The sequence below is a fragment of the Panicum hallii genome, chromosome 6 (genome assembly GCF_002211085.1).
Source record: "Panicum hallii strain FIL2 chromosome 6, PHallii_v3.1, whole genome shotgun sequence".
Lineage (NCBI taxonomy): Eukaryota > Viridiplantae > Streptophyta > Magnoliopsida > Poales > Poaceae > Panicum > Panicum hallii.
Window position 1 is genome coordinate 41,014,352 of NC_038047.1, and position 24,284 is coordinate 41,038,635.

The 24,284-nt window shown below is 55.0% G+C and overlaps 3 protein-coding genes across 4 annotated transcripts; 2 read left to right on the plus strand and 1 right to left on the minus strand.

Moving 5' to 3' along the window:
- Positions 1 to 5,208: 5,208 nt before the first annotated feature.
- Positions 5,209 to 10,103, plus strand: LOC112898615 (transcription factor BIM1-like). Of its 2 annotated transcripts, XM_025966969.1 has the most exons (11): positions 5,209 to 5,369; positions 5,532 to 5,636; positions 6,260 to 6,484; positions 7,196 to 7,402; positions 7,526 to 7,655; positions 8,257 to 8,326; positions 8,460 to 8,594; positions 8,691 to 8,895; positions 9,006 to 9,147; positions 9,317 to 9,449; positions 9,614 to 10,103. In XM_025966969.1, exons 1-11 carry the CDS (start codon positions 5,357 to 5,359, stop codon positions 9,722 to 9,724), a joined length of 1,476 nt encoding a protein of 491 aa, XP_025822754.1. In that variant the 5' UTR covers positions 5,209 to 5,356; the 3' UTR covers positions 9,725 to 10,103. The 2 variants fall into 2 exon arrangements, with proteins under 2 accessions (XP_025822754.1, XP_025822755.1); XM_025966970.1 differs by lacking the exon at positions 6,260 to 6,484.
- Positions 10,104 to 13,876: 3,773 nt separating this feature from the next.
- On the plus strand, positions 13,877 to 15,140 carry LOC112898433 (dof zinc finger protein MNB1A-like). Its single transcript, XM_025966753.1, has one exon. The coding sequence runs from the start codon at positions 14,022 to 14,024 to the stop codon at positions 14,775 to 14,777; it is 756 nt and encodes a 251-aa protein (XP_025822538.1). The 5' UTR covers positions 13,877 to 14,021; the 3' UTR covers positions 14,778 to 15,140.
- A 4,660-nt stretch (positions 15,141 to 19,800) lies between these two features.
- LOC112896941 (collagen alpha-1(III) chain-like) lies at positions 19,801 to 23,864 on the minus strand. Its single transcript, XM_025965064.1, has 2 exons — positions 21,815 to 23,864; positions 19,801 to 20,167 (listed from the first exon to the last, which is right to left on the minus strand). Exon 1 carries the CDS (start codon positions 23,768 to 23,770, stop codon positions 21,971 to 21,973), a length of 1,800 nt encoding a protein of 599 aa, XP_025820849.1. The 5' UTR covers positions 23,771 to 23,864; the 3' UTR covers positions 19,801 to 20,167; positions 21,815 to 21,970.
- Positions 23,865 to 24,284: the final 420 nt, after the last annotated feature.

The following is a 24,284-nucleotide window of genomic DNA, read 5'->3' on the forward strand; positions in this document are numbered from 1 at the left end:
CTAGCTGCCACGTACTAGCTCTGGGAGTGTTTTTTTTTTTTCTGTTGAGAGCTGTTTCGTTTATGCCAAGGAGCTGGCATGTCCGGCTTTGGGCGGAGGGCGCGCATGCATGAGACGTACGCCGTGGCGCGATCGAGTACTCGAGTGGTTCATTCCTCTTTGGAGCAAGGAGGACGAACAGGTAGGTAGGTGGCCAAGGGGTCATGTGACTCCATGATTGCCATTGGCGTGTGACCGATAGTTAACTTCATCCTGTCTACCATTTGTCAAGGAAAAGAAACCCCGGACCCTTGCTTTGTAGTTTTGTTTTATTAGTTACATTCCGCTTAATTAAGTTTTGAGCGCTAATCGCACCGCGGCGATGGATCTACGCCTTTAATGATTGGTTTGCCAAAGAGAAATAGCGAGAACATGGGGGGATGCCGCGAGCATGATGGAGGGAGGGGTCGGATCGTCCAAAGCGAGAGGGGAGCCAGCGTGCATGCACGGGAGTATACAAATGGAGAAAGGGAGCTTAGCGTAACATGGCCGGGCGATGCGAACGGAGCTACAGGCTGGTGTGCTCCGGGCGCGCCGCGCATACGGATGCGGGTTGCTACTTGTAAAGCTACTGGTATTTTAAATCGCGGTCGCGGCTAGATCCCTGCAGAAATGATTGGCGCCAGGCACTTTTCTCGCTCTGACATGGGGATACTGTTGTCAGAGGAGCTGGTACCGAATTGTACAGTGGTGACTGCCTACAGAATAGCTGCTCTGTAATAAACCTAGGAGACGTACAGTGTTCAGGCCACGCACAAGTACAGCAGCGCCAAAAGCGTATGCACAAAAAATAACAAATAGTATGTCACCGATAGCTCAATATAAACACGAGCTTTTACTTTGATGATTTATCTGGATTAACTGGATAAAAACAGCAAAAAAAAGTACGTTTGATAACTTTTTTATCTCACAAAATCACAGAACTATGCACTTGTTGCGCCGAAACACGGGGGGTAATGATTGTCGTACAGGACGATTAGCACACGGTGCCGCTTGTGAGGGAAACATGGGGCCGGCGCTTGTTTACGCTTTTCTTATTAGCTGGGGAGCGCTCCCCATGGCGGCCGCGCCACTGCTTTCGCGTAGCCCTGCACTAAACAATGCACCGCCACCGGCGACCCTGGCCATGCTCGTAGTCACGGGGCCGTCTTTTCCCGGCACGCGGAGACGGAGACGACGGGGCGGACGCGCCGCGCATGCGCGTATCCGGCCGGCCTCGCTTTCGTGTCATCGTGTGCAACCACCGCGGCATATGGGTGTCGCCTGTCGGCCACGTACGAGTCGAGAGGGTGACGGGTAAAGGCACCTGCCGGGGCCGTCCTGGCTAGCTTGGCAAAGGCGAGGAGTAGTAGTAGCAGCCTAGCCTTCGGAAAAGTACTCGTTGTGTCGAGTTGGCGCGGCACATGAGGGTCGTGGATCAGGGCGCATGACAGAGGGGCAGAAAAGAAAGGCTCGATCCTGATCGCCGTAGCTGGAGAGGCCGGCCCTCCGCCCTGGCCGCGATCCCGATCTGTGCCGGCAGGCCACTAGCGGCAACTAGTGCCGGGAAAAGGCGTACGCGGACGCAGTGCCTCGGCTCGGCGCCACGCTCACGGCGCGGGGCCACGGGCACCGGCCCCCGGCGCAGGCGCAGCCGCGCAGGCAAGCCACGCGGGGGCCTCTGACGGGCACGGGCCGTCCGGGCGGTCGCGGCGCTGCGTCGGCACGTGCGGCGGGTGTCAGCGCCACACGTGGGTCGTCGGCGTCGGGCCCTCCTGCACCCGCAAAGGCTGCGGCGCGGGCCTCCCCGCCGGCCGCGCACGCGGCGCGAGCAGTGCGCCTGCGCGCGTGCGGCGTCGCGCATGGAGGTGGCCCGTTGCCCAGTTGGGTGATTGGGGTCAGGTGGGGGAGGCGGGGAGCCATGTCTGCGCACCCGCACGGGGCTTTGTCCCCCCTCAACTCGGCGCACGTCGTACATTGGCCGAGGTGACGGTCCACGCCGTACGTGGCCGCACATGCATCGCGCATTCGTGCATGGTGACCGGTTACGAGGTTACGCGGGCTGGTACACGAACACCGTGTCCGTCTCCCGTGGATGGATCACATACAGCAAAATGTTTTCCTCGTAAAAGAAAAACAAAATCGCATGCATTTTGTTTTCAAAATTTTTAGACGCAATTTGACTTGGCAGGCTTTCTGTTCATCACTCGCGCATCATGAACACTGGCTCGACACGTATCATCTGCGCTAGTAAAGCTTTGAAAGGGAGCTCCGATTCCGCACGGCACCATCACGAGAGTCAAGCCAGCGCATGTTTCTTTCGTGACGCTTAGCTAGCTTTATTTCCCCGCCTTTTTTGAAGAAAGAAAAAGGGCGGGGGTCGGGTCATGCGGAATCGCCGCGGTCGCTGTCGCGATTTAACTGAGTGCAGCGTCCAGATATGGTCCGTCGACTGGTGTGGAAATACGCAGGGCGTTAGGGTAGGTTCTAAATTAGAGTTTATTCGGATACATATGGCTAAATTTTAGTCTCGTTACATCAGATATTTGAACACCAATTATAAGTATTCAATGTAGATCAATTATAATATTAATTGTATAAATGAAGGTTAATTCACAAGACGAATTAATTAAGTCTAATTAATATGTTTACTGTAGCACAACATGATCAAATTACAGACTAATTAGATTTAATGAATTCATCTCCTAAATTAGTCTCCATCTATATAATTAGTTTTATAATTAACCTATATTTAATACTTCTAATTAGTTTCAATTAGTGTTTAAACATCCGATATAACATGAACTAAAATTTAAAGTTAAAGTTCAGTGTGGTGATAACCTTTAGTCATTTTTAAAGAAAAATGATTCGAATTCTCTGACAAATTATCCGCCGTAAAAACAAAGCTTCCCAGAGGATCAGGACGGGAGTTCATTGAAAATCAGCCGTACCAGCGCCGCCCTAATCTAATCCTCGCGAGGTGTTCCAGTTTCACGAGGTGCACGCGCGCGCGGCTCAGGAACAGGCACCGGCGCCAGAGAGCGCATGCGCAGAGGGCGCGATCACGTGAAGTGCTCTCCTCGGCGGGAGCGCACGTCTGCCCCCCCCGGCCCGGTCGATGGATTCATCATGGAATGGATCGATCGGATCCGTTCCATCTCTGGACGCAGGACCACCTTTTTACCCTGGTTAAAAGAGTCAAGGTTGAACACAGCGTCTGCTCTGAAACCGGAGGATCAAAAGGTTGCCCGTCCACGTCACCACTCACAGGTGCGGTAAGAATCTTCTTAATCCATGCCTGATGGTGTTCACTGTTCAGCCGCACGGTGTGGATCGGCGGTGATGCGATGCCGGTGTCACGCTGCTTATGACAGCAAGCAAAGCAAAGCAAGCGAGAGGCGCGGATGCCACCGGCGTACTAGCAGCCAACATTATTGAGGTCGCTGTTGGACAAAGGGGGAAAGGAAAGGAGTGGCCCTGCGGAATCTGGCGGGCGGGGAGGCACATGACCGGCCCCGGCGACCACCCCTCCCCCTACCTCCGATCTCTATCCACGGGATCCCCGCAATCTTCGGCCTCATGTGCCGCCGCGGAGGGGCCCCAGCCTCCCCCTCCAACCGTCACGTGACCCAATCACCCGACCTCCTTCTTTCCTCCTCTCGCTGTCTGCTCCAGTGCCCCTCCTCCGACCTCCGGCGCCGCGCATCCGAGCGGCGGCTGGTTGCTCGTGATCTTGCAGTAGCACGCGAGGCTCTACCATCCACGACCTGAGAGCCCTGAGCTCCGCCGGGGGTCCCTTCCGTGCGGCGCCAGGCCCGAGACCGCTCCTCCCCTGGCTGCTGGCGTCGCCGTCCGGCATCACATGCCCCCGTTCCCGTCCAAAATCCCCTTCGTTTTCGCCGCCCCGCGCGCGCGTGAACCGGCAACGAGCGGGCGCCCAGACAAAGCACCGAGCGTCTGATCCCTATCAGCGCCGTCGGGATCACGCCCCACTAGCGACCGCGATGATTTTACCTTAATCTAATCTACTACGAGTAGTAAGGTAGTGTTTAGTTAGGGAGCGGATCGGAACGGAGCTGCTTCGCTCCCATTTTCCGCGTGTTTGGTTGTAATTGAGTAGAAGCGGAGTGGCTCCAGGAGCCCAAAGATGCCAATATTCCTATAAGATGCGGAACGAGACCGCTCGCCCAAATCGACCGGACGTGAGCGCTCCCGTTCCTACCGCCCGTCCGCCCCGCTCCCCTCTCCCGGGGCGCCGCCGCCAGAGCCCTGCCGCCGGAGGATGCCTAGGTGCGCGCCCACCCCCCCCCTACCAGCCGCCCGCCCGCCGGCGATTCCAGTCGCCCCCCCGCCGGAAGACGGCCCCGCCGAGGATGCAGGCGCCCGTCACCCCCACCCACCCCTCCCCCCCCCGCGCCGGATCCGGACGGCCCCGCCGACGGTGCAGGCGCCCGCCGGAGGCCGCCCAGGCAACTGCCCGGAGGATGCCCGCTTCCCCTCCCCCCCGGCCCAGGCGCGCGCCCGCGCCCGCCCGCCAGCGATTCCAGTCTCCCCCCCCCCCCCCCCCCGGAGGATGGCCCCGCCGAGGATGCAGGCACCCGCCGGAGGCCGCCCAGGTGCTCGCCCCGGAGGATGCCGTGGCGCACCCCGCCCCCGCCCCGCGCCTGCCCCGCTGCCGGCCGGAATCCAGATTGAATGGAATGGTTCTCCAACCAAGCACGGGATGGAATGGTTCCGCTCTACTGCGCTCTCCAACCAAACGAAAAATGGAGCGGCTCCGTTCTATTTGCCAAACGTAGAACAGAGCGGCTCCATTCTCAGAAATTAGAATGGAGCCGTTCCATCCAACTTAGCACCCCAACCAAACGGACCCTAATATAAATTATATTAGAAACCACCGCGGGCAGGGGGCTTAGCGGCGACTCTTCCCCTCGGTTAAAAAAAGAGAGGAAAAGTTACTGTGCTTCTAGTCAACGCTCCGGTCAACCCACGTCCGGCACGTGCTGGATCCCCACCGCGCCACCAGCCAGCCTCCACCGGCCGCGGTACCCGTACACCTCAGGCCTCATCCCCCGCGCGCCGCTAACGGCCGTTGCGGTCGGGTAACGCCGTCGTCACGGAGGAGCGGAAAAGGCCTCTCGTCTCCGCTGCCGGGTGCCGCCGTATAAAGCATCCCGCGGCACAGGAGGAAAGGAGAGGCCAGAGAGAGAAGCAGCCTTTGAGCAGCAGCAGAGATCTCTCCCTCTCCCTCCTTCCCCCACCTCCCTCCCTCCCACGCGCCCCGCGGGCTCGAGGTAGACGAAGGCGGAGCCGAGCTGCCGAGGTGTAATGCGTGGTTATGGGGCTGCAAGGTAAAAATCCCGCTCACGCCATTGCTCGACCTGCTTTTTTCTTCGTCTCGAGCTTCGAATTTCGAATTCTCGGTTTCACGGGTGGGGGAGGCGGATCGGGTGATCCTCCTCGCGTCTGGTTTCCTGACCCCTGACGGCGAGAGGTTGCTGTTGCGAATGCAGGGGATAAGGCGACGCACGACTTCCTCTCGCTCTACAGCACCGCCAAGGACTCCGCCCTGCCGCTGCTGCCGGAATCCAAGCCGCCGCCGCCGGCCGCTCATCAAGGTGCGTGCGCTTCACCATCTCTCTCTCTTCCTCTGCCTCTGTCTCCGGGTGATGGATCAGAATTCAGACGCTCGCGCGGCGGATCCTTGCAAGATTTTGCCCAATTCGGTAATTCTACTAGCACACGATAGGTTGGGTCTGAAACAGTCGGATATGCTATTTGCTACAATGTGCCTGCACGAATTAGCCTTCGAAAATTACCTTTTTTATTTTAGTTTTACGTTGCGTGGATAGCGTGGTTAGAGAAAAGTAGAAAACGACAGATTAACGGAACAAAGAAATGATCACGTGCAGCTAGCTGAGGAGGAGGGCGCCTAGTGGTGGATGCAAAGAGCCGTGCACGACCTTTTCTGCGCTCCTGGCAATCCGTCCATATTTTAATTCAATTTTCAGGTTTCGCAAACTGCAAATTCGAACGGGTTCGGTGTAGTTTTCTCGACAATTTCGTGCCCCAATCATCAGATCTCCATGGGCTTTTTTTTACATGCTTTTATTCGTCGAGCTGGAAAGATTTCACCGTGTTTCGCGGTGATTACGAATTTTTGCTGTTTTTATCGCGACGCTGTTGCCGCGGCAGCTTTGTTCTGAACTGAAACCACAGCCGGTGCATGCTCGTCGCGCAGGTTTCTTCCTCAAGACGCACGACTTCCTGCAGCCGCTGGAGCGGCCGTCGTCGCAGTCGCCGCCGCCGCGACCCGCCGCGGAGAAGCCGGTCCGCCAGCACGCGCTGCCCGGCGGCATCGGCACGTTCAGCATCAGCCGCGCCGCCGCCGCCGCCAACCAGCCCGGCGCGGCCGTCAAGCAGGAGCAGCCGCCCTTCGCCGTCTGGGGCCAGCCGGACCCTCGAGGTACGCCACGCACCACGCGCGCTCTCGTTTTCCTTTCGCCGCTCCGGCCCCGGTTGGTGGCGGCTTGACGCCGACGCGTAGCTCGCCGCAGGCGTGAGTCGCGTGGCACGCGAACGCGAAGGTGCGTGCGTGCCGAGGCGTGGAGCTTTTCTAGGGTGGGCGACGCTATATTCGTAGACTCGTAGGTCTGGTCGGCGCGGGATCCATGGACCCGGGCCGGACCCATAGGCTAGGCCTTGTGGGCCTACTGCGGGCCAGGATGTTGCGCGGGCCTCTAACGGGCCCCAAGTGCATGGGTGGATGGGGGAACCTGAACAGTTTGACGTTGTTGTAGCCGAGGATAAATAAATAAATAAATAAACTCACGAACATCCTGATTTCAGATTACACCTTCTTCCTCAAAAATAAAAAAGGGGGGAAACATCTTGAGCTACTGCTCCCTTTCCTCTCCTGTGAAGTCCAATTTCTTTTGCCAACCTTTCCCATGTGTAACTACCGATGTTCTAATTCCAAACTCCAACTGATTTTTTATGTTAAACCTGCATCCATTTTACTTTGAAAAGCTTATCATTGTGGTAGGCTCGTTTTTTTTAACTGAACGTATGTTACACTTTGCCAACCTCCAATTATTCATCAAACAAAAAGCCGGGGAAAAGGAAGACGTAGCTAAAGGCGTGTGCTTTCCGCTCTGTCTGTTTGTCGACTTGGCAGGTCACCCGTGGTCGCTCCCCTTCGCCGCGCGCTGTGTCGCCGTCGCCTCCGCCAGGCCGCAGCCACAGCAGCAGCAGCAGCAGAGGCCGCCGGAGCGGAAGGCGGGCGGTGGCTTCATGGACGCGGGCTCCAGATCCAGCGGCGGGGCGGGCTTCGACGACGACGACGGCCTCGCCGCTCGCCGCGAGGTCTCCTCCGCGCTCAAAGGTAACACTAGGTCAATTATGATAAATCTGACTTTTGTTCGTGTTGTTCGAGCCGTTTCGGAGATTCGGTGATGGAGGAGGCGATTTTGACAGTTTTTTTTTGTGTGTACTTTCTTGGTTGCAGAACTCTCGGTCAGGGTGGAGACCAAGGGTGGAAGCTGCAGCGGCAGCGCTGGGACGGACCAACTGCCCAACACGCCGCGCTCCAAGCACTCCGCCACCGAGCAGCGCAGGCGCAGCAAGATCAACGACAGGTTGGTTGCTCTAGCTCCCGCAGCTCATTTAGAAATGGTTGGCCGTGCTGTTTCTTTCATTCGATTGCTTGCGTGTCCTTGATGCCTAAGCGCACATGTGTCAATAAGCACGTTTTTGCAGTGTAATATTGTAGTCTCTAGCTTGATTCAACTCGATCTGCGCACGTAGCGCACGTATACTATCTAGTCTAACAGATGTGGGTAGAAGCATGCTGCAGCAACGTGCAACACCATTTGGTTTGGCTGGGAAATAGTCAAAGAGGATACATCTGGAACTTAGTGACAGTGACGGCCCTACTGTATTTTTAGAACAAGGGATTAGATACCGCAGTAGATGTGGCCTGGCTAAGGGCCCGTTTCTCAGTTGAGATGTGAATATTTTATGGACTTCCTGGTACGAGGTGTTCAGAAATCATGTGCTGACCCTGAAGAATGCTAGAATATGTGAAGATTTAGCTCCATATGTATTGTGCGGTGAAATGAATGTCTTTGCTTTTTATTTCGTGACAAAGATTTATTGGTACGCCATTAAGTAGTAAGAACTGTTCAGAACACTAAACATGCACTTGATCTAATGTTTCTACTCCTAATCCTTTTACAGATTTCAGATACTTAGAGAAATTTTGCCACAAAATGATCAAAAGCGTGACAAAGCATCATTCCTCTTAGAGGTAAGACATCGCAGCCTTTTATTCTTTCCAGACAAAGACTGCATTCACTAAGATACGGAGCTCTCCTATGTATTCTGGACAATCTGTTCCCAACTTATTATTTACCATTCTATCAACAACTGCTTAAATGCAGGTTATCGAATACATAAGGTTTTTGCAAGAGAAAGTACAAAAGTACGAGGTTTCAAACCCAGAGTGGAACCAAGAAAATGCAAAGATCATGCCATGGTCTAACATCTACTTCCGATCTTCCTGGAAAAATTCACAGGTAAACTATTAAAGCAACTTTATCTTCTGCACAATGAGTCTTCTGAGGCTGAGATTCTAACCCTCCCCTTGTCTGAACCTTATCCTTGTGCTGCAGAACAAGGACGAAATAAATGGAGATCTGGCCTCCGATCCATCACAAGTTATAAAAAATGGTTCCTCCCCACGGTTCCCTTTTGCTGCAAAGCCTGAGGACCATAACAATGCAGGTGCATTTGAGATTGCTTCGGGTGCACAGGAACTGGCAGAACCAAAGGGTTGTGTGCCTTTCAAACAGGCTGAAACTCCCAGCAATATCACAAGTATGGTTTGCTCAATCCAATTACCGTTTACAATCTGCTCTATTTTATGTACTCCTTCAATGGAACTATTAATCTCTGTAGCTCATGGAAGATGTTTTATTCATGTGCAGACACTGTTGCATCCCAGCAACCAGGGCCATTGACAAATTCATCACCTTCAGACGATGGTGCAGCACCCAATGGAATGTTAAGCAACCCAGAATTGGCAATAGACGAGGGGACAATCAGTTTGTCAAGCCAATATTCCCAAGGGTATGCACTAATAATGGATCCTAACAAAATAATTTTTTTTCATACGTTTATTGGATCCTCTGTATTTTTATGTTTCTGTTTCTCCCAATGCTGTTTTCTTGTTGCATTTGTAGTGCTTGAAATCTGTATAGCTTCCTAGTGAAAAAAATTATTTTTTTCCTTATAACAGGTTGCTTACTACGCTGAATCTTGCACTTCAAAACTCGGGTATAGATTTGTCACAGGCTAGCATCTCGGTGCAGATCAATCTTGGTAAGCGGGCTATCAAGAGATCTGCTCCCGGGTTGAACTCCACCTCCAAGGTACAATATTCCAAAATCAAGATGCTCCAGTCATGTTATCAATCTGCCGTCCCCTGTAGGATTTAGTCATATAGATGACATGTTTGGTTTCAGTTTCAGAACGTTGTTACAGTCTGTGCTGCTTTTCCTTGTGAAATTCTTACCAGAAACCCTTTGCATCACAGGATCTCATCACTCAAGCGTCCCGTGATCAAGAGATCGGGCACCAGCTGGGGTCAGGGGATGGCGCAAGAGAACATTCCCAGGCGACCAAGCGGCATAAGTCAGACAGATAACAGCTGATTCCAGCTCCTTGCAGAAGCCCGGATAGTCTGATCCATTTTTTGCGCTCCCCCCCACGGGGGAGCCTTCATGTTTCGTGTATACTACGCTCGCTTCCCGCGACGTCCAGACGCACAAGACCATGCTGCATTGCTGCTGCATTCTTTTCATTCGATCGCGCTGCCGCTCTAGCGTTAGGCTGCTTCCCAAAAGCTTCCATCGCAGATTGTGAAGCTGCTTCTGTTCTGTCCATAGGCTTCCATTCATATGAGAAGTTCAGGCCGTCCCCCGTTCTGACGGACCCCTCTTGTAACATATTCTGGTGCTGAATTCCTCGTCACTGTGCAGCCGCTTCAGAGCGAAACATCAATGTGCTGTAACCTTTTCTGTGCAGCGTGCCTCTGTTCCTCTGACCATCCTATGACCTGGGAATGGCACTGCCTGCAATTACATGCTTTCACCCTGCTCCCTTGCAGTGTTTAGCACTGCTACGAATTCTTCTTTTTAGAGTAAGAGGCAGCCACGTCCTGCCCCATTCCATTAGAACAAAGCCATTGCTACGAATTCTGTGGCAGCCGATCACGTGAGTGGCGTCTGCCGTGTGCCGCACTAACGCGAAATCAGCAATCCGGGCAGCGTGGTTCTGCAGGCCTGCCTGTGGTAGCCTTTTCTTCTGATGGATGGAATTGATGCCTGCCTGGCGAGTGGAGTGGACTCCACGAGCTTGACATTCCCCAGCCGGGAAAAAAAATCTGGCATGGTTGATTAGTGGGTGGGGGAGGCCTGCAAGAACTCGATCCCCTCTGGTCATACTGGCATGATGATCGCGAGGATCTTCCCGATCCAAAGTACGATCGACACGAGAGGGCACCGAAGCAGAGCGGGGGCGGAGCGCGCGTGCGCGGGAGGCCCCAGCGCGCGCGGCGGCCGATCCTGCCGTGATCCTCCGCGGCCCCGCCGAGTGCGCGCCCACTCCTCCTAGTCCCTAGAGGAGACCCCCCCGGCGTCGCGTCCGCGCCGACAGACAGGTGCTGCTCCCCCGAACCCCCCGACCTGATCCTCCGATCGCGACGTGAGCCATGGACTTTGACGGGGCCTCCGGGACGTGATCTGATCCGTGACCGGACGGATCCGGCGGCGACGGGGACCGGGCGAGCGGCGCCACCCCGCGTCCCGTCCCCGTGGGCGTGGCGGGTTCCCAAGCCCCTCCGCGACGTGCCGGTGGGCGTCGACTCGGGGGTGGTGGTTGCGTGCGTCGTCGGCGGACGGATTCGGCCGCGCCACCACCCATATCGTCCGCCCCGCGGAGAACGTCGCGCCACGTCGCCCCCACTGTCCCCGCTTGTGCGCCGGCGCCAAGCGGGAGCGCGGCTGGCGCGCGCGAGCGAGCGAATAATGGAGGCGACGAGAGGTCGGATGGCGCGCCTTGAATGATAGGCGACGGCACATGGCACGTCGAGCTGCTGAACAAACCCAGCCCAAATTCGCTCCTGGTTCCATCGCGAGTGGACTCGTGATGATGGCAACGATCAACGAGGTAGCTGGCTGGCGCAGTGGCTTGGCTTGGAACCGCAGGAATTGGCGTCGTGCTCATCTTCGACATGGGGAACAAAGACAGCGCGGCGGATGAGAACGAGAGCGCGCGAGAGGCCGGCCGATTCCCGATGGATCGGTGGGTGGGTCATCGGCGGGCCGCGGGCGGACCCCGCCGCACGAAGTGGACGGGGCGGAATCCAGTGCGATCCGATCGACGCCGGGCGCGGTCGTTCTCGGCGGATCCCCACGCGCCCTCCGCCACAGGTCGTGCGCCCGGCGGCCCGCGCGCACACGCGGCGACCGGCGAGCCCCGCCAGATGATGCGCGCCAATGGCTGGAGGGCGCCGCTGTGCCGGCGCGGGCGGGCGGGGGCTGCTGGGGGGCCATGTGCGCGTGGCGGCGCCGTGGACGCGACGCGACGCCAACCCGTTCGAATTCCTCTGGCGTGACGGGCGAAGCGGCACCACGCCTCCACGGCACGGGCGCATGGGCGAGCGGAGCGGGAGCGCGGCCGCCACCGCAGCGGGCGGCGGAGGGTCTGCGGCTGCGCGCGTGGGCGACGCGATTCCTTGCGTGATGCGTCTCGCGTCGGGGGAGGACGGGGGGTCCATGCCGGGGCCCCACCCACGCGGCGACCGAGACCACCGTCCATGCCACGCCATGTGCCGTGCGCGCGCGCGGCACCGGGGGCCAGAGGGGGCGTACGGCCGGCGGCCCGCGCCCGAACCGAGTTCGGCGGGCAGAGCAGAGCAGGCGGGGGCCACATGTGGGGGCAATGTGCTTGGTCGGGACTCGTGACCCGTCGCATGTTTCAGAGTCTCTGACGTGCGTGATGGGTCAGCAGGCAGGGACTAGGAAGGTTTACACCAGCGAAGTTTGAGCAAATAGAACGGGATGCACTTGGTTTATCCGTGGAGTTGAGCTGTGGGAAGTGTATGTATAATAAAAAAATAATTCTAATCACTGTTTTTGCTAAATTGTATAGATATATTGGCACCCCTAATTGCTATCTACCTTCGCTTGTGAGGAAGGAGCGCGTGGGATTAGTTGCGGCCGCCATGGAGAGGCGCTGATACTGGATTCGTGGTACTGGATGGGATAAGGTGTTTTTGGATCCATCGCATTAAAATTTAATCCCGTCACATTGTATCTTTGAATACCAATTAGAATTGTTAAATAAAGATTAATTATAAAATTAATTATATAAATGAAAGCAAATTTATGAGATTAATCTATTAAATCTAATTAATCCATCATTAGCATATTTTTTCTGTAGCACAACATGATCAAATTATGAACTAATTAGGTTTAGTGAATTCGTTTCGTGAATTAGCCGCCATCTGTGCAATTAGTTTTGTAATTAGTCTATATTCTAGTATCAAACATCTGATGTGATATGGATTAAAATTTAGTCAGTTAAGGGCCGTTTGGATCCAGGTACTAACTTTTTAGTCCGGATCACATTGAATATTTAGATACCAAATAGAGAGATTCAAGATGAGCTAACTATAAAACTAATTGCATAAACCGGTGCTAATTTACGATATAAATCTATTAAACCTAATTAATTTATCATTAGCATATGTTACTGTAGCACAATATGATCAAATTATATACTGATTAGATTTAATTTATTTGTATCGTGAATTAGCCTCCATTTATATAATTAATTTTATAATTAAACAATATTTAATACCAAACAGTCCCTTGGTCGTCGACGAAGCATTAGACGGCCAGCTGGGAAGGATGGCAGTTGACGAGTGATTTTTTCTTCGCTCTAAAAACGTGGGCGAACGTAACTAAACTGACGACGACCGACGGCGGCTTGCCGTCGACCCATCGGTCGATCCGGTCAGATCACACACCCAACGAGTAGAGGGGCAGGCGGCGAAACAAACAGCAGCAGGCACTGCAGGGTAGAGACTTCCAGGAGCAGGTGGTCGGGCCCCACCAGCGCGGCTACAGGCAGGCAGGCGTCAACTCGCGCGGGCCCCGCAGGAGGCGGTACGCCCGGCCCCACCTCTAGCCTAGAGCCTCGCGGAGCGTAGCTGCCCCTGCCCGACCAACGCGCCGCCCCGGGACGTGGCGCGCTCCGGACCACCCGAGGCGAGCCGGCGGTGGCCGACAGGGCGCGTGGTTCCGTTCCGTCCCGTGCGCCTAGACCCCCAAACCCAACCACCCCGCCCCACGGTAACTCGGCGGCGGTGGCTTCGCGACGGATGGGGCGCCGACACGTCGGCCGAGCCGGGCGCGCGGCGGCCGGCCGGCCGGCCAGGCCAGGCCAACCGCTGTCGCCGGCTCGCCGCGGCTGCCGCGCTACGCTCCACGCGCGCGTACGGCGCGGCGGGCCGCGACGGGTGCGGTGCCCCGTCCCTCGCGGCACAAAACTGACAGCGATCGCGCGCGCCTGTACGGGGTCACTACTCCGCTGACGCGCCGGCCCCACCGGGTGCCCTGGTCGCGTCGCGCCGTCGACCTCACCGCGGCGCCGCCCCTCACGTCACGCGGTGTGGCCTCTCTGGACCGTGGGCCCGGGCGGGGTCTGGCTGGTCCACTGGGGTACCCGCTGTGATGGCGCGAGCCGCGAGCACGTCGCCATCGCCATAACCGCGACGCGACCATAAGAGAAGAGCCTAGCGAACCCCCGGCGGCAACCGCCCCCTCGCGTTCGTGCGCTTTCAGTTCCCACACCCCTCCCTTCTCCTCGCTCCGCTCTCTTCTCTCTCCGCCGGAGGCGCGCGCGGGCGCAGGCAGGCAGCTACGGCGCCGTCGCGCATGCAGGAGGCGGCGGCCGAGCCGGGACGCCGGCCGGCGCAGCAGCAGCAGTTCGTGGGCGTCGACCTCCGCCGGCCCAAGGGCTACGCCGCGCCGGTGGCGAGCCAGGCGGTGGCGGCGGCGGCCCAGCCAGCGGAGGGGGATCCCTGCCCGCGGTGCGAGTCGCGGGACACCAAGTTCTGCTACTACAACAACTACAACACGTCGCAGCCGCGCCACTTCTGCAAGGGCTGCCGGCGCTACTGGACCAAGGGCGGCACGCTGCGCAACGTCCCCATCGGCGGCGGCACCCGCAAGAAGCCCTCGTCTTTGCCGCCCTCGTCCTACGGGGCCGCCACCAACTCCGACAAGCCCAAGAAGCCGTCCAAGAAGAAGCGCCGCGTCGTAGCGCCGCCCCCGGAGCCCGCTCCAGCCGCCGCGTCCGCCGCCACCGACGCCGCCCCGGCCGCCGACTCCGCCAAGACGGCGGCGACGGCGACTACCACGACGGTGGCAACACCGGCGACGACCGACCCCGCGAGCGAGATCACCACCGAGCTCGTGGTCCCGGCGGCTGAGGAGGAGGACTCCCTCGCCCACCTGCTGCAGCCGGACGTCGCGCTGGGGCTCGGCATCTCCGACTTCCCGGCGGGGAAGGGGCTGGACGTGGAGCCGGACTCGTTTGAGTGGCCCGCGGCTTTCGACCTGGGCGCGTGCTGGAGCAGCGCCGGGTTCGCCGACCCGGACCCCGCCGGCCTGTTCCTCAACCTCCCGTGACGGGGGACACGCGACGGCGGACACCGCGCGCACCGCGACGTGCTCCGTGCCGTTCTGCGCGCCGGCGCCGGCGCCGGCTGCTCAGGTGTGGGTTTTGAGACCGCCCTGATAAACGGTTCTCTTCTTTGCAGCTTAACTAGCGGTACATGATAACATGCTTTCGGGTATATGATATGATCGTGACGACGACGACGAAGAACTTGATTTTTAGCTTTGTTTTTTTGGAGGTCAACTAGTGGCCGCTGGATGTTTTACTCATCAGATGGCTAACTCTACAGCTCCGGGGATGGTGTTTCATCTGTCTATAGACTGAGCTTTGTTTGAGCTGCTTCTTACATGGCTATGCACAACTTCTTCCTGGCCTCTCATCTCGATGTCGTGATCCGAATCAATCTGCCGGCGCCTGCGTGAAACGTTGATTTTTTTTCTATGTTCACTCTAGCAAGAGCAAGAGCAAGATCATGGAGTTCATCAGCAAGTTTGGAGTCGAATGACGGTTAGCTAGCTCCTAGCCCGAGAAGGGAGGAGTTGCTGATGGCTGGTGGCACGTCGAAGACGCCACGATTCGCCGGTGGGTCGGTTCCGGCCGCCGAAGCAACGGCCCTGAAGATTCTTCGGCATCGTTGCCTCAGCGGTGAGCCTCGAGTAGATGATTCGCCGGCTCCAGCCAGCCTGACGCGCAAGCCCCATGATTCCGAGCGCGCGGTGGGGGAGCCATCCCGTTTCGTCCACCACCCGGGCGCCGCCGCGCGGCAAGGCATCCGATTCCCGCGGCGGCCGCCTCTCGGCGTCACGCGCGCGTCCCCCGGCATCATTCGCCGATGCCCGTGTCCGCGCCGCGTGACCGGCCGGCCGCCTGGCGTGGTGTGGCGTGGCCTGTGCGCGCCCGGTCCAGGGAATAATTGCTTGCGCGCGGAGCAGCGGCCAGCGGTAGGGCGCGGTTGGCGCCGACGCCGAGCTCCAACCCCACTTGATGGCAAGTACGACCGGCAGGCGCCGCCCCGCCCCGCCCGCGCGCGGGGTCGGCCGAGGGATCCCAGCCCGGGCGTCGCTTCGCGGGGCGGAGGAGCACGCGCCTCCTCGACGGGGCGGCGGCGTGCGGGCCGTGTCGCGTGGCGCGTCCGGTTTCGGTTGGACGTCGCGGTCCGCGGCTTGAATGGCGGGTGGGAGCGGGGTGCCGGTCGCTCGGTCAGCCAAGGGGCGCAAGGGGGCGGCATGGCGTCGACGACGCGCGCCCTCGCGCGGCACCCGTGAGCCTTGACCCCGCCGTGACCGCGACAGATGGGGGGTTGTGGTGGGGCGCGCGCACGTCGGGGTCAGATCAGAGCCCCGATCAGATCGCGCGTCGGGGGGCGCGGCCGCTGCTGATGGCTCGCGGCGCGGGCCCGGCGCGGCACTCAGCAGCCGCGACGCGTCGCGCCGGCGGCCCGCGTGAATCGTGGCGGGTGTCGCGGGCGCGTACTGTCGACAGCGGCGGCGAGCCCTGCCCAGCGCGCCCGGTCCGACGGATTCGGTGTTGGGCTGCGGGCGGTTGCGCGGGCGCGTCACGTTCCGGGCAATCTGTTGTCTACGCGCGTCGTGCCGGCGGGGGTGGTTCGACGCGCGACGGCGACGCGCGGTCGCCGTGCCGCGGGTCCGACGACGTGTCGACCGGCGGTTGGGTCGACGCGGTCAGTCGCAGACCTAACCTGGTACGGGCAGAGCTGTCGAGAACTGTTACGCATGTCACCGCGTCGCTCCAAGGAGGGCCGCGTCACCGCCACGCTATCCTGGAGCCCGGTGGCGGACCGCGACGCCGACGGGGTTGACGCTTGGCAGCCGCGCTCGACCATGGATTCGCTCCAAGTTCAGACACCCCCGGGCTGGAATGGAACCCGGCGAGCTGCCTGCAGTATAAGTGTATAATATCCTACTGTGCAGAAATGTCAAGCTAGCGAATAGGTTCCTATGTTTTCTGTTCTAGGCGTTGACGATGAAAGAAAACAAATACAGAGACAGCAATCATCCAAGGAAAGCGATCTTGGTGCGGCCGAGAGCACGTTCGAGATCCAGCCCTGTGCAGCGGCAAACGAGAAAGAAAAGAGCTCGAGTGACTGTGAGAAGAGAACAATAAACGTAACAGATAAAACTGCTGTATGTAAATTGGGTGTAGCAGCAATTGGATTTTGGAGTTGAAAAATTCGCGAATAAAAACCAGAAGACGTAGCGCGCTGTTGCTGTTTGGGGGTGTTAAAGCATAAGAAGCACAACTCATAGTGGAGATCATTTGAAGGAAAATAAATCGCAGAAAGTACGATGCCGCGTCACATCAGTGACCAGAGCCTGCAGGCAATAACCTGATGAATTGGATTCGCAGAAACTCCAAAAGTCAGCAGTTCTCTTTGCCACCCAAAACATATATTTACATTCAATTTATCAGAATTTCAGAATTAAAGCAATACGCTGCTCTTTCCATCTCAAATTATTAGTCGTTTTAATTTTTCTAGATTTATAGGTTTTGCTATGCATCTAGACATATATATATATATATATAAATTAATATATCTAGAAAAATCAAAACGACTACTCCCTTCGTCCCAAATTATCAGTTGTTTTAACTTTTCTAGATTCGTAAATTTTGCTATGCATTTAAATATAATAAATATATCTAGGTGTATAGAAAAAAACTCGACCGATATCAAGTATCAATGCTAAAAAAAATTAAAGATATCACTGTCCTAACGTTCTTGTAGGCGTCTATTTCATAAAATAGAGAAGATTCAGTTGAATTAATTGATTTAATTCGAACATCATGCGTACACATACAACTCAGAAAGATAGGAATCAATTATCAATTCATGAGCTCAGCAGGCTGCGCACCTCACGTTGGGGGTCTTCGGCCTTGCGTTGCAGGCAGCGGCAGCGATGCATGAGCCGATGAGCGCACAAGGAGACACAGACTCGCCGAGATGCAGCGCCGTCATGTCGTCAAGGCATAGGCTGTCAAAGTTTGGGGCCCTTCCTTCGTTTGGGGGCCCGGAGCGGTCGCCCACCCCGCTCCTGGCCTGACTTTCGAGTAAACCTGAGCATAAAAGGCTCTGCCCCCGGCCAACGGCCGTTCAAGGCCGTGGGGTGTGGTGCTGAATTAATCGGCCCGACAAAGGCCGGCTCGAAATAGTTAAATCGTTTATTTTTCTATTAAAAACAGATGTTTGGCCACTAAAAAAAAACTGATGTTTGGCCCGATTTTGCCCGGACTGATGGATTTAATGGCCGGGTTGGGCGTGGAATTTAGGATGTGTTTGGTCGGGGAGCCAACTTAAATGGAATAGCTCCATTCTAATTTCTGAGAATGGAGCCGCTCCATTCTACGTTTGGTAAGCAGAATGGAGCCACTCCATTTTTTGTTTGGTTGGAGAGCGCGATAGAGTAGAACCATTCCATTCTGTGCTTAGTTGGAGAACCATTCGAGTCAAAGATAGACGACGAGCGGTCGCTTGGATCCTCCGGCGGGGGGGGGGGGGGTGGTCGCCTGGAACTGGATCCGCCGAGGGGTGGGGGCCGGCGAGCAGCCGCCTGGATACTCCGGCGGGGGCGGCCACGGGGGAGGCGGGCGGCGTCGGGGGGGGGGGGGGGGGGGGGGGGTGAGGGGAGACGGGAACGGGAGCACTCGTGTCCGGTCGGTTTGGCCGAGCGGTCTGGTTCCGCATATTAGGGGAATATTCCTATATTTTGGCTCCCGAAGCCACTCCGCTTATACTCCATTGCAACCAAATGCGTAGAAAAAAAGGAGCGGAGCGGCTCCATTCCGATTCGCTCCCTAACCAAACACACCCTTAGCTCCGAAAGAAAACGGGCTTTCCGTCTCCCTGGCCTACCTGACGGTCAGATCTAGTTTCAAGTGGCAGAAGCTGAGTTGTACACGCCAAAATTTTACCAAATAATGATGTGGATTGGGGTGTACTTCAAGGGCCGGAAGAACAAACAATTGCTGATAAAAATATGGCGGAAGTTTTAACTTCGGTAACGCCACCAGCTTGCTGGTGGGAGGGCACAAGGTTTGATCGTCCCTGCAGTAAAAATACTAAATCTGCAGACTGGTACACACATACCGAAGGATACACCAACGTCGTCGGTAAAATGTTACTCTAGCAGGAACACTAGGAGTCGGATCTACTTATTGCTGGTAACAAACTGAACTTCCTACTGATATGCTGGTAGCTCATATGAGCTAAAGCTTCTATGTTACAACGTTCATAATCACAGATATGTAGTCACACTTGCTTGGTGCCTGCAAAAGATAATGAAGATTATACGAGTATCTCATGGCATCAAGAACCAGATGAAAATTTGTAGGCCAAGGCCCCAGGGTATATAATTATATGGCACAGTCTACCACCTCTATGGCGTCCCTTTCACTGCTCTATTTAACCTGATAGATAATAAATCAAGAAGAAAATGTGATGAGCAAACAGATTGATAACACATATAAATGCACTGTATTCTTGTCATACATCAACATAATGGAAGAAAGGATAATTTAATGTTGGTAGACATACCACATTCCGCATGCAAACAGGAGTTAGATTCATCCTGAAATGCTGCTGTGTGCAAAAGAATAGACAAAAAAAGAAACATGGATTATGGAACCAATAAGTCACCTTTGGAGCATATGGGGCAAAAATGGCCTCAACGTCTTCGAGCACCTCAGGATTTGGTTTCGCCGCATCAATATATTTTGTATTCAAGGTGGTTTTGATCCAAGTATGACTCACAGAGTCAGTTTGGCACGGTTCATTAGCTTCGCTTCTGTAGCAAGAGCGAGAGAAACTTAAGAAATAATGCAACTCCCAGATAAAAGACTTCATACCCATTGCACAGTCCCGGACACCCACGTTAAAAGACACGCAGAAATTTCTTGCTAAAATCACCCACATGTGACTTCATAACGAACGAAAAATAGATCACGAATATAACTTGCAAGGTGGAACAACCATCCTTCCACCATGATATCAGTCAAAAGCATGATGCCTTGCCCTTAAACTGGTTTCTCACCTCCCCAACCACAAAAATTTAAACAGGAAGCAACTATCAGTTACATATCTCAGAGGAGGAATGAACCACAAGAATGTCCAAAAAGTCATTATAATTTGTCCACTACCAACAGAGGCAGATGGGCAAAAGACAATCATAATACCAACCATTTGATCATCCTAAGGCTACGACAGAAATAGTTGTCCCAGTTCTTCGATAACAACAACAACGCAAAGCATCGGTCCCGAATTACAAAGTAGATCATTACGTCTTCAGGAAACTCAAGACATTTAACACTGCATACAATACGAGGCAGCAACTATTATCCAGGGAAGTAGGCCTTTCACACAGCTGAGCAGGGTTCCAACCACGCAGTCCTGCAAAATGAGAAGAAAGGCATTAGTGGCCTTAAAAAAAGTTACAACAGAACAGTGCATGAGAAGAAACCATGACAAGCCACATCGCATTGGGAAGCCTGCAAAACCCGTGATAAAGCACAGCAGTACCACTTAGAGACCAGGTACAAGTCAAAGCAGCATACTGTGGCTTCACATGATGGAAGAACCTCACGATGGGAAATACAAGAAATAATCATAGCAAGCACCCTCCACATATTATCTAAGAATATAACAAGGAATATGGCATTGCTCCCATAATCATACTATTTCTATGTTTATCACAAACTTTAGTGCACCCTATTCCTGATACTCAATGGCAAAACAGTACTTAAAACTAGCCAAAAAAAAGTACAGAAAGCTAGGAAGATATCCTAATACAATATATATATTTAACATCTAGAAGCTCCAAAGGTCAGCAGCTCAAGTAAATAGACTACAAATGTTCTACCATCTTTGCACAAAAGAACACTAAATATTGGACATGTAACAGATTAAAAAATATATAAAGCAGTCATGCGGAGTTATGTAGCAAAATACAGCTCAAGCTTCAGAGAAAGAAGTCACGGAACATATGCATTGAACTAAATGGTAAGTAATATTTTTCACAAAATACCACTCAAGCATACCCAAGTGTGCCCTTATTCCAAAATCAAAGATAGCATGCTCTTAAAGTACTCGCGGAAATCCACCAGGACAAATTACTAGTTAGACTGAATATTCTAAAGCATCTTATTTTTTCGCCAAGTATCTTATCAAAGTAAATATAAAAACGTTCCTCCCCGCATGCCATGTATATTTAGGTGAAAATATGATTAATCATCATTACTGGAAAGGACAAACATTCTAAAGCAGCTAGTAGGTTGGCAGAAACAAGTCGTTAATGAAATTGAATGTACAACAATTCTGTGCCCTAATGGAACCAATCATCTGTCATAATGTTTTTCGAGGCCATAGTCCTACAGCAGTTCACTAAAACCATTTCAAATATTTCAACTAAACCATTCATTATATCTTCGGCCACCTATTTTCAAGAATCATTCTGTGTACATGCTACTATGCTTAGCCTAACAGGTGGTCGAGTGACACATCTTTATATAAAAACTGAATAAATGACTTGTACAGATGATACTCTATCTAGTGTTCACGATGCAAATTCATACAAGAACAGGCTCAGTGCAATTGAGGTCAACATAAACTGTTAATTTATCACGTCATCCTCTCTACATGTAAATATTAAATGCAATGCTCCCACTTCCAATCAGTAATGTATTACAAACCAAATGTACAACAAAATAGCCTTTACAGATTCCCTTTTCCTAAATACATATTGACAATCAAGATGATTACAAGGAGACATCGATTGCTACAGCAAAAAAATTTACATTCCATTGTCCTAGACAAGTACACTATGTTACAATTGTTGCCTTAGACAATGCCATGTAGCTACAAATAAACAAATCAGAATGGAAAAAGAAACAATTTTGTGTACATGACAAGTTACAAGAAAAGTCCCGGTACAAAAGGGAATCTTACATGGTGTTACCAGCATGCAACTACCAAACAGTACAATTAAAATTAGAGGGTTACAGTTGGAAACAAACAAGTAATCAGATTAAGCTCACTTACATCTCAAATTCTTGCTACAACAAATTGCCGGAGACACATGACACCATAGCCACAAGCATTAAGAAGATGCTAGTTGTTAATGAACCATGCCTGTGTGCAAATAAGACGCTGCCCTGGATCATTGTTGCCTCTATATTAGTAGCTCACCAAGCTACATTACTGAGGTGTCATCCGCCTACGCTTGGAGTGGTCGGCCTCCCTCGACCTGCTGCGTATCCCAGATGACCTCCCCCTGTCCCAGTCCTCATTGCGTTCTGAATCACGATCTCTGTGCCTGTGATAATCACCATAGCGATCTCTGTCATCCCTATGCCTGTCCCTCTCCCTCTCCCTGTCTCTGTCCCTCTCTCTGTCTCTGTCTCGATCTCTCTCTCTGTCACGATCTCTTTCCCTCTCTCTGTCATAGTCACGATTCCTCTCTCGGTCCATGTCACGCTCATCCCGATGCCTCCTCTCTGGCCACTCCTGTGCTGGGGGCGCATCCCTATCCCTCTCACGCCTCCTCTCTGGTGCACCAGACCACTCCCTCTCTGGTGGCCTCTCTTTCCCATGGCTACCCCCTTCCCCATGTTGCTGATCAGATGCCGCATCATCCCCATAACTTGATTGTTCCTCCCCACCCCAAGCCCCCATGTTGGGATCAGGCCACATTCCGCCAGCCCCCATTCCGCCACGGCCAAAGAAAGCCGGGTTAACATGTGGAGCAACAACCGGCGGGAATGGCTGCATCAGCCCAGGGAATGGCATGGCTCCTGGTCCACCGGGGAAACCGCCAAATCCACCACCCATCCTTCCCATAGCGCCATAGCCAGTAGGATCGAAACCCTGCCCCAGCATTCCACCCGGTGGCATCATAGGTGGTGGAGGTGCAACCATTCCCCCATTGCCCATGATCCCGCGGCCACCACCAGCTGGGCCCATCCTGTTCCTCATATTACCAACCGGACCTCTATTTCCCATGCCTCCGCCACCTCTTCCCCAATTCCCACCACCTCCGCCTGCTCCACCACCAGCACCAGGTCCAGCAGCTCCTCCACGGCCACCACCATAATTACCACCTACCTGTGGCCCTGCGGAACCGCCGCCGCCTCGCCCACCCTTCGGCTGCATAGCAGATGTCTGTGCAGCCATGGCCTGCTGGTTCTTCACCTGTGCCTCGCCCATCCGTCGCACGGTGTTCGGTGTGGCGAATGCCACAACACATGGACGGCCATTAAACAGGTGCCCGTTCATGCCCTCCTTGCAAGCAGCGGCTGCACCAGGGTCGTAGAAGTCGACCTGGCAATAGCCCTTGGACTTGCCGCTGGCCTTCTCATCGAAGAACCTCACCTCCTTCACCGGCCCATACTTGCTAAGCTCAGACTCCAGATCTGCGTCCGTCGTCCACCAGTGGAGCTCCCCGACGAACAGCGTCGTGCCGCCAGGGCCGTCACCCCCGCTAGCGGGGCCACCGTTCCCGACCACGATGGGACCACCGCCGAAGTTCCCTCCGGGGCGGTTGATCCCGTCGCCTTGCTGAATCTGGTGGTGCTGAGGCAGCGGCGGCGCGGGCGCGGCCGGCGGCTGAGGTGGCGGCGGGAGGTTGGGCTGGGCGGGAGGTATACCAGGAGCAGGAACGGGCACCCCCGGGATGCGTACCTGCTGCTGCTGCGGGGGTGGGGCCTGTGGCGGTGGCGGCGGGAGGGTGTGTGCCGGTGGATGCTGCTGCGGCTGCTGCTGGGGCGGCGGAGGCAGCTGTTGCTGCTGGTGCTGGTTCTGCTGCGGCGGCGGGGCCTGCTGGGTCGGTGGAGGCGGCGGCGGCGGCGCCTGGTGGGAGGCGTGGAGGAAGCCGTCGCCGACGTTGACGTCGTTGTAGAGGTCGTCGAAGTCGTCGTCGTCGCCGTAGTACTGGTCGACGTCCTGGACGGCGGAGATGGCCTCGCTGCGGTGGAACGCCGGGTCGCCGTCGGGGTCCATGGCGGCGGCGGCCGGTCGAGCTCTAGGGTTAGGGTTTTCCGGATCCGGGTGGGCGGAGGCGGGGAACGGAGCTGCGGGGTTGTTCGCGTAGGCTCGGGCGAGAACATATCAGCAGCTATAGGGCGCATCAGGTGCTGCCCTCTGACGTCGGCCGTCCGATGGGGAATGAACGGACCAGATTTGCGCAAGGACTTCCCCGCACAGGCGGGTCGCTGTGGGGCCCTGGTGCCAGTGACAGGTGAGGAGAAGGTGTACGAATGTTCGTGGGTTCACCCGGAAGTTCGGTGGTAATGGGCTTAATTTAAATACTAGGCCGTAACGTGTTGTGGGCATCGGACAGGTCTGTAATAAAGCCCAGCAGAACCGGTACTGCATATGAGAATTTCAAACATGGATATCTGCACTCTAAAATAGTAGATGAACTGTTATGCTTCAGATTTTTTTCCCCGAAAATCTGTGCGTGTACATCTTGAGTTCATGACAAATCATACGCGTGTGTAAAAATCTTGTGCGT

What these genes read in the sequence shown, in the direction of transcription:
- LOC112898615 (XM_025966969.1), top strand. An exon ending in GCCGCCGGCCGCTCATCAAG is followed by an intron (nt 5,637 to 6,259) that starts GTGCGTGCGCTT and finishes CTCGTCGCGCAG; the next exon opens with GTTTCTTCCTCAAGACGCAC. An exon ending in GGTTGAACTCCACCTCCAAG is followed by an intron (nt 9,450 to 9,613) that starts GTACAATATTCC and finishes TTTGCATCACAG; the next exon opens with GATCTCATCACTCAAGCGTC.
- LOC112898433 (XM_025966753.1), top strand. Translation starts at nt 14,022, where the DNA reads ATGCAGGAGGCGGCGGCCGAGCCGGGACGCCGGCCGGCGCAGCAGCAG.
- LOC112896941 (XM_025965064.1), bottom strand. Translation starts at nt 23,770, where the DNA reads ATGGACCCCGACGGCGACCCGGCGTTCCACCGCAGCGAGGCCATCTCC.